Source organism: Toxotes jaculatrix, chromosome 11, assembly GCF_017976425.1.
Source record: "Toxotes jaculatrix isolate fToxJac2 chromosome 11, fToxJac2.pri, whole genome shotgun sequence".
Classification (NCBI taxonomy): Eukaryota; Metazoa; Chordata; class Actinopteri; family Toxotidae; genus Toxotes; species Toxotes jaculatrix.
The window spans coordinates 4054069-4063611 of NC_054404.1; the positions used below are offsets into that span (position 1 = coordinate 4054069).

The 9543-nt window shown below is 41.3% G+C and overlaps 1 protein-coding gene across 1 annotated transcript; it reads right to left on the bottom strand.

Moving 5' to 3' along the window:
* Positions 1-3298: 3298 nt before the first annotated feature.
* Positions 3299-6183, bottom strand: LOC121189898 (protein FAM161A-like). Its single transcript, XM_041050375.1, has 4 exons — positions 6085-6183; positions 5004-5281; positions 4354-4521; positions 3299-4202 (listed from the first exon to the last, which is right to left on the bottom strand). The coding sequence occupies exons 1-4, from the start codon at positions 6181-6183 to the stop codon at positions 3299-3301; spliced, it is 1449 nt and encodes a 482-aa protein (XP_040906309.1).
* Positions 6184-9543: the final 3360 nt, after the last annotated feature.

Consider the following 9543-nt stretch of genomic DNA (forward strand, 5'->3'; position numbering starts at 1 on the left):
CGGTGGTATTTAGGGGGAAATTCCCACGGGAGGTGCTCTCCTGGATGAAAGGTGCAAGGTGGAGAGGTCGTCTGTACTTTCTCAAACATCAGCACTGTCGGTGTAGGACAACACATCAGGTTTCATTTTGACCAATCGAGGAATCCATCTTGAGATGCTCTCTTTTGTTTGTTTGTTTATTTTCAGCAATGCGAGCAGAATAGCTGATAAGATGTCTGCCATTTTTTGTACACCACATGTGTGCACACTTCCTGTTCTGGTCTGTCTCAATGGCTGAATCACATCACACCACGTGCTATATTTAAACAGACACTGATTGTTACACATTTTGCAGACAGAAATCTAACACACCTGTTTTACCTACAGTCATGACATCGTGTCAGAAGTGGGACAACGTGTTTATAGTAAATGACATCATTTAGGTTCTGTTCTGAAGGCTGCTGTTTGCTCGATCACGTGGGCTGTGGCTTACTTCATTAAACTTCTCTTAAATGTTTTCTGTCTGAGAATAGGCACAGGCTGATGGTACATGTGGCTTTGACTGTAGAGAATGGGAAACATGAATAATTAAACAGGTAACAGAAGAGAGAGTTACCACGGGGACCAGTGCTGCCTTCGCCTTCCACATCTTTTCTTTCATATATATGATATATGACGGGCAGGAGTATGTGTGTGTGTGTGAGCTTCATTTTCCTGTTTCATCAAAGCCCAAAGCAGCTGCGTCTCTCTCTCTCTCTGTCAGGATGACCACGCAGATATGTTGTTTTGCGAAATGTACCCTGAGTGGGCTAAACTGGCCAAGATAGCTTGTGTGATTCCCGACTCCAGTGTGCCAGCAGAGACAGGTTTTTATATATATATACGTCTTTTTTTAAGGCAACTGTATATATAAATTTTAGATTTGTATAAAATGTACAACATTTATAAATAAATAAAAGGCAGCAGGATGACCACACAGATGAGAGTGATCCAGCAGGCGAGATGAGACACTATCAAGAGAACAGAACATTCAGTAAGTCATTCAAATACTGGTAAATGGAGTGCTGTTATTTCTACGTTGGTGGACAAGACACTTCACAATCTCTTCCTCGTTCACCCATTCACACACCAACAGCAGCAGAGCAGACATGCAAGCCCCCAGCCTGTGACCAGCTTTGGGTCCAATGTCCTCCCCAAGGCTACTTAAACATGTAGACAGGCAGGGATGTATTTATTATTTATTGATGAATTTGACTGTTTACAGCCCTGAGTAGAGTCTACAGGTCTTCTTCTGAGGCTGAGGGCATAACCTCCACCATTCAGAGGGCAGAGCAGAAGCCTCTGAAGTGTTAAACAAATGCATTAAACACAGATTTCATTCACACTTTCTTTCATTCATGCCTTCCTGCTAAGTTCAAATCTTTTTTTTTTCCCCCATGTCTGATTCTTTTCTCTTTTTTTTATGATAACCATTCACACCTCCTCTAGGGATCAACCCAAATACAAATGATATAAATATAAATTGGAAGATAATTTACACTTACCTGATCCATTCAGAACGAATGCAGCGATTTCACTACAGTTTGCTGCAAAAAGAGGATGCTTTTACTGGAGACCACTGGGTAAATGAAAATAGACTTCAAAGTGACACCGTTACAGTGTCAGAGTAAAGAAGTATAAAATAAAATGCTCCTCACATATGAAACAGTCTGACAGATACTCACTAGCACAGATCGCCTGGCGCTGGATCCCCTATGGAGAGAGAACAGAGGAGCAATGCAGGATGCAGTCATGATTATGTGAAGCATTGTCATCTGACTTTCACCGGCTCTGGATCTGAGTACTTCTGATGGAAGAGTTGATTCTTTTTTTTTTTTCTCATGCACGTCAGTGTAGTACCTCAGAAATGCAGTCGCGGCTGTACAGAATCAGATCGAAACACCCCCAGGTGATCAGCGTCGTGTTGCTCATGGTTGCCACCTGGTCATCAGCTGTCCTCCCATGATGCGCTAGGACGTGGTTCTAAAGTCAACATACGGAAGACAATAAAAATCTGAACATAATTCATATGAACAGCCACCTTCAGGTACACATCTCTGGAAGCATCTATACATTAATATAGATTTGTCAAACTTACAGTGTAGTTGGTCCACCAGTAATAACACTCCGTAGCCCTAAACTCTGGGACCGTGTAAACTGTGTGTCGGGCATCATGAGAGACAGTGCACGGGATGTCCTCAGCACTGCAGAGTTGAAGAAGGCAAACTGAGGGGTGGGGAAAAAACAAACCACACACAAATTCATCACCAGAATCCTGATTTGGTCGAAGCCTTTTATCCCAACTCTGAGGACACTGGCTGGATCTGGCTATAAGCGTGTACGCATGTTTAGTTACAGCATGTCCCTGTGACAGAGATGCCGATTTTATAATAAACAATAAATTATTTATAGCATCTGCTACATATATAGCCATATTACTTACGTGCGGCCATATAATAAAGCACCCCTGGGATCCTCCCGAGATCATACCGCTCGCTGTTCATGTGTGTAATCCAGCTGGCTGGGACCGTCCCGGCTGCTCTCCGTTTAATGCTTGTCAACGTATCCGTCACAGAGCTGAGGTGTCGCCGTAAAACCCCATAGCAGTCGTGTGCGTGTTCTCGCCTGTGTGTTTCGCTTTTGGATAGTATTGTCATTCTGACGCGCGTCAACCCATTAACCGCTGTTATGGCTTTCTGATGGGGCGTCTTTTAATGCTCCTTAAGGTGATGCACTTCACCTACTGGCTGTTTGAGATATTACCATGCTTGGTTTATTGATGTCGGTCTGTTTTGTCCACCAGCTAGTCTGCTGTGTCGGCTGTTTGATGCTGAGCAAGTAGTGTACGGTGTGTTTTTAGAGCTTTATTTCTGAAAACAGTTGCCTGGTTCTGCCAGAATTGACCCTGAGACTGAATGCAAACAGTAGAAGTTGTGGGCTGTACAGCTAAACATTGAGCCAAGTCTCACTACAAAGCTCCATAAATCCAAGGTGATACATAAAACTATCACACATCATATCATAAAATATCAGTTGCTTTAATTTAATGCTTCTACAGGATACCTTTAAGATCATCAAAATAAGTCAACAATTATATTATGAAAACCACACATACCTTGCTATGAGACATGCAGTACTCCAAACATCTGTGTACATTACTGATCATGTACTGGTAAATTACAGATATGACAAACCATGATGACATAGCTGCAGTGTAAAACTCTTCTACCACAAAAACAGTATAGTTGAAGCTGCTGCTCTTCTCCTCCTCTCTTGTCCATCACACACTGATGCAGTCACTCTTGTTAGAGAGCAGAGGCTCCTGGCCACCCAGCGGCAGAGGTGAGCAGATGTTACAGGCAGTGGCTTTGATCGGGTCAGTGTAGGACCACTCCCTCTCCTTCACCATCTCGATGGACAGCTCTATCTGCTTCTTCACTGGCTTGGAGGACAGACATCTCTGAGGCCTGCAGGAGTCAGGAGAGCTGTCTGACCTGGACTGAAGCACCTCCGACTCCAGGTCAGAGTTTGGATCACTTTGACCCTCCGTGGCCTCCCTCTCCGATGTGCAGATGGTTAGAGACCGGGGCTGGCAGTTTGTGGTTTTGGAGTCTGCTCTGTGTCTGGTGCCATACACAGAGCTGGGCATGGGCCTAGCCTTGAAAGCCTGTCGCTCTTCTTTCTGGCCAAGGTTTCCCAGCTCTGCAACAATCTTTGCCTCCCTCTTCCTTCTCTCTCTCTCCAGGAAATGAAAAGGCTGTGGCGAAGCTGCAGCAGAGGCATGGTTGCTTTTGGAGACACGGTTGCCGTTATTACCGCCGCTTCTTCTTTGGTTGGTCCGCTGACTGGAGCGACGGCTGATGATTTCATAGAGGGGCAGATGTATGTGCGCGGGTGCAGGTGATGCCCGGAACTTTTTCTGGCATTCTCTGAGCTCCTCCAACTCCCGTCTCAGTAACGTGTTCTCCAGCTCGATCTCTGAGCGCGTGCGCACCTTGTGTTTCTTCCTGTTCTCCTCTCTCAGCATCATCTGGAAGGGTTTGGGCACAGTGACCTTGGAGTTGGACTGAACCCTGAGTCCAGTTTGACGGGACAATCTTCCTTGCGGTTTCAGATACGAGGCCTTGGGCTGGACTCGAAACTGCTTCTGGGTGGTCATTTCTTCTGGGCTCAGCAGGATGTCTCTGGGGGTAAAATAAAAGAGAATGAAATGTGACAGCACAGTGCAGTTCGTCTGGAAAGCTAAAAAACAAAAAAACTCTCTGCCTCCTCATCTGGTCTTCCACTCCAACAATAGCTAGATTTAAGAACTTGTCTGTGGTATGCTTCACCAACCTCCCAAAGGTTCGGTACTGGCCGGGGCTCCTTCTTCTATTGCCCAGCTCCAGTTCCCCCGTGCTGTCCTCTCCACAGAGCTCTGATTGGTCAGATCCACTTGATGTCTCGTGGAAGTCCAACTCCTCCTGAGAATTGATCCTTTGGAGTTTACTGGCAGAGCACCAACTGCCGGTTCAGAGATTAGACATCAGGGAATCGGGGAGAGGGAGACATTAACCTCACTGGCAAAGAAAGCACTAACAGAGAGTGGTCACAGATCCTCAGATTAGCTGCGTTCACAGGCACAAAGCCAACTTTTAACCTTCGCACACATTTTTGTTGATGCTGATTCTGATCACCATTCTTAACGTTTGACCGTGAAAACTTTGAAGCGCAGTTCCTGCAAAGTGCCACTGAATAGAAGACTGCCCCTAAACTAACAATTAAACGGCTGTCTGGATTCATGGCTGCAGCTCCAAACAGCAGTGCCACCCAGTGAGCTCAGTGCCATGCATGGTGTTGTGGTGATGGTTTTGTTTGTGTAGCATATGGTTTTCTCTCAAATCGAATATTTAAATCTTGAAATAGATGAGATGTGGAAAAAGCAGTTTCATGTTGAGTTCTAAACATCTTGCATTTGGAGCATGTACATTTGGAACACTTCTAACCTGACTGACTGCCTGGCTTCTGTGTTTCTCCCTCCCGCCAGACCTCCATCATCTTCCTCTCCGTGCCACTCCCTGCCCTGACTGATGTACATCCTCTCCAATTCGGCCATGTTCCTCAGGTGTGCGTTCTTCAGCTCCTCCAGCCTCCTGTAGTACTCCTGGTTGGAGAAGTAAACATGCTGCTCCCTCTGCAGACCGTAGATTTCCAGGGACAGAGAGCTGCGAAGGCTTCTGCCACCTTTTCCTTCCTCGCTGCACTCTGAGTCCAGATCATACTCCTGAAATGTTAGAGGTTGTAAACATTGTGCCATTTGGTGGATGCATTCTGTAAAATAGCATCAACACAATAAACCATAGTGCAATCACAATTTTCTGTTTAATTCTCAGTGATATTAAAATCCTGTGAGAGTATGATATTTAATCAATGTATAGTGTAATTGAAATGGTAATCTGAAATTGTGTTTGTGTAATTATAAATAATAGGAAATAATATAGCATTATTATTATTATTACCACAATTAGACAACAGGATTATCAGACTGCCTCTAACATTTGTTAGTGTCCTTAAGTTTTAGTGCTAAACCAGGTTTAAAATGGTCTGCAATGCAAAGGAGTTGCGTTTCAAAGATCTTTATCTTGGACCTCAGAGGAGTTTCAGTCAGGGGACTTCCAGTTTTCTTGTAGTGCATGTGACGATAGACTGCAGCAAACAAGTTTCCTGTAATTTTTTTTTTTTGTGCTTTAAATAATTTTCCAACCACAAAACAGCATGGGTTCCTGTAAATACGGTACATCGTAGCTTATAGTATATCGTTCATTTCTCCTACTCTGTATGAAACTAATAAGCTCTAAATAACATACAAGACTTATGTTAATTAAAGAATTTTGAAGAACAATCCAGGCAAATGCTTGGACTGTTCTTCACAATCAAAAGGGATGAAATATGTACAAATCCTATTAGAGTCTTGTAGATTGTTTCCATGCTAAAATTATTGACTATCCATATTTTGCAGGTAGTTTAAAGTGAAGCTTGTTCTTTTTAAAGCTCGAACTGAGCAGCCCTGCATCTTTAAAGCCTCACCTCACTGGTACAGTCCTCATCTCTGACAAAGAAGTGGTCTCTTTCCCCTCCATAAAGGGCCATCAGTTCTTTGTTTTCCAGAGAGGGTGGTCGGTACATTATTTCAGCTATTCACCAAAAAACAGATACTTCACAACCAGCCAAAAGCAGAGCGGAGCTTCTGTGTGTTCTCCGAGGTCTCAGTCTGCACACTGACCTGCTAAGTAAGCCTGGCAAAGTCAGTGTGGGACAGCAGTAAAGATTAACATACACCTTACTGACACACACCCCCCCCACAGACTGAGAGCCTTATCCTCTTATCCTCGGGGGGAGTCTTGATTTTACACTTGTCAGTGGTGCTGTTGACCAGATGGTCCATATGGTCCAGTGGCTTTTCACTTGAAGACATGATTCAAAGTGAGATAGATGCCAGTGTGAATGCTTCCAATCTGATTTACAGATTAACTTTCTTAAACACAGAACAAGTGCTGATCTACAGCATCTTGTATCAGTCGTACTTTGTAAAAGGCAGGAAAAGGTTGTGAAAACATTGTGCACTGAAAAAATGTTTTGTTTAATATTGAATTTTAATATTGAAAGTGGTTGCATGCAATAGATTCATCTAAATCTAGACATATTTTTTAAGTTGACTGTACTAGTAACTTCAAATAAATTATGTAAGCAGTTTCAGCACAAAAATTCTCAGCATTTGTTCTCTGATTTCCTTAGTAATTCTAACTAAACCCATGTTTAATTTACTTCTATTCATTATGTAATTCATATATTGTGGTTACCGAATTTGTTATTGTGCTTTAAATTAAATTGTTTTATTCTACATATGTAAAATATGTTAATTCAATTCACAATTTTATTTAAAACAATCAAAATGCATATGTAGATGTGGGGGTGGCTGAGAAACCTGGTATACAACAATGAGTTGTGCCAGTCTGGAGCAATTCCCAATTTCATTTTATTTAATTAATAATTAGAGTCTTGTTTAAAAACTTCACAGTAAAAAAATGCACATTGGGCCAACCAGAAAGGCAAAAGTAAACAAAAAAGGGGGAAAAAAAATTCTCAAGAACACTTCTCAAGAAGAATCAAAATAATACACAACAAAAGAATTCACTCTAAACTGCTCTAAAAGTTCTGTGTTTAGTTAGAATTACTAAGGAAATCAGAGTAACAACTACTCAGAATTTTAGTGCTGAAACTGCTTATATAATTTATTTGAAATTACTCAAAAAATACAAAGTACACTCAACTTAAAATATATGTCTAGATTTAGGTGAGTGCATTGTGTGCAACCACTTTCAATATTAAAATTGAGTAAATTCAACAAAACATTTTTTTCAGTGAGTGATTCACAGTATGATATGATATGAGTATCTGAAGAGACTTATTCTTAAGCGGTCAGGCAGTATCAACTACAGCATCATAATAGCACAAGTAAATTCACAGGTATCAGCATATTAGATGATTGGATGATCAACATGTTGTTCATGTCTTTCATCACACAGGTTTTGTTTGATAAATAATTTGAGGTCGAAACATGGTGCTGGTAGAAACGTGGGAGCTTGGAAACCTCAGCCCCTCCTTTTCCTGTCTCTGTCCACCACTTCCTTCGAGGAGTCTTCAGGTGATTATCTGTCCATTTGCACTGCTGACCTTCCTGGTTCGGTGGCACATATGGAAAGCTCCCAGACTTTTACTTGTAAATGCTTTTGGGTTGAGATAAAGTGAAATGGAGCCTGGCCTCGGTTCAGTGGTGAGATTTTTGGGGCTTTGACAGATAAACCTGCAGAGTGAGGACACTTACCAGAGCCAACTGTGATAATCCATTTACTCAGGTTTCTCAGCGCTGTCATTAAAAGTCTTCACCTCATGCTACAGCACCTTTCCCCATCTGTCTCCTGTCTCTTTCTATCCCATCTCCCAACCAACTACCTAAGGGATTGAGACACCAGGGGACAGAGGGGACATCAGCAGAAGAGACAGGATCCTGTTTCAGTATTCTTTTAAAAAAAAATGTCACAATTTAATGAATGCCTTTGATCAGTGGTTCCCCAGCTTTTTCTAATAACCACTTAAAATCAAGCAGTATGTACTTGGGATATCTCCTTTTTCATCTGAGGTCATTGTCTTACTTTGCACATGAACTATTAGCATTTAATAAAAACTGGTCTTTCATCTTTCTTTGTCAGATTGTTTGATGGATTTTTAGTAACCCAAAATGGCGGAAGTAGAGAAAAGCAAAACAAAAAATAAAAACAGACATTTTCTTTATTTCTTGTCCATTTAATAACTTTGTGATCTCTCAGGTTTGATCAGATCTGATCACTGCTTTTACTAGAACTATAGTGAATTCTCCTTTTTCTCTTAAAGACCTAAAATTTAATCTAACAGTTTCACCTTCCAGGACCAATGACTCAGCCAGTCATAACAGTAATACTGTTCATTCAGCTGAAATGTTTTTGTCTTCGCAACATCACAGTTCACACAGAACAGACAATATCTGTCCACAAGATGGAGCTATTCTTCTATTTATTCCTGATAATGTGAGCTGAGACGCTGTCAGTTTTCCTCCCTATATACACATATATGTGTACATGAAAACTATTTAAAACTATGTATTAAATTAAATGTAATATTATTATATTCACCTGTCTTACTGTCATCTTGATCAAATGCATGTATGGAGCATTTGATAACAGTGTCACTAGGAGTTTTAAAATTGACATTTTCAGTTTGAACTTGAATGATGTGTTAAAGTTGTGCTTTTAGTGGTTTTACACTGGTCTTTCTTTCACTTTTTCTTTTTTTTTTTTTTAACTCTGACACTATAGTTTCTGGAATTATGGTCTTGTTATGGTGGCTTGTGTTTATACTTTCCTGCAGTTCTCAGAACACCTTGCTCTCAAAGTTCACAGAACATTTCCTCCACATCCTCCCAGGTACAGACTCCCGTTTGTGTGTGTGTGTGTGTGTGTGTGTGTGTGTGTGTGTGTGTGTGTGTGTGTAAGAGAGCGAGAGAGAGAAACAGACTGAAACAAAGACATTTTTTGTGTTAAATTTCAGGTGAAAATGTTTCACAGTTTACACCAGTTGAAGGTCACTGGTAGAAGAGAGGCCATCCCAGCATGCAGAGTTTATTGTGGGGCTTTGGTAAAACTACATGTACTCTTGATATATATATATATATATATATATATATATATATATATATATATATATATATATATATATATATATATATATATATATATATCCTATAGTTTTATGAATAGATATTAATGCTGTAGTCCTTTTTCCTTAGAGTCCATGTTGTATTCTGTGAAATTCAGATATCTGACATTATCGGGCATTTGTCCACTGTATGTGTGTGTCTGTCCAGTTTTCCACTGGGTTCCTTGGTGCGTCGGCGTGGGATGAATGGTGGCAGTGTTCGGTCAGAGTGGGGCTGAGTAAACAATCATCACA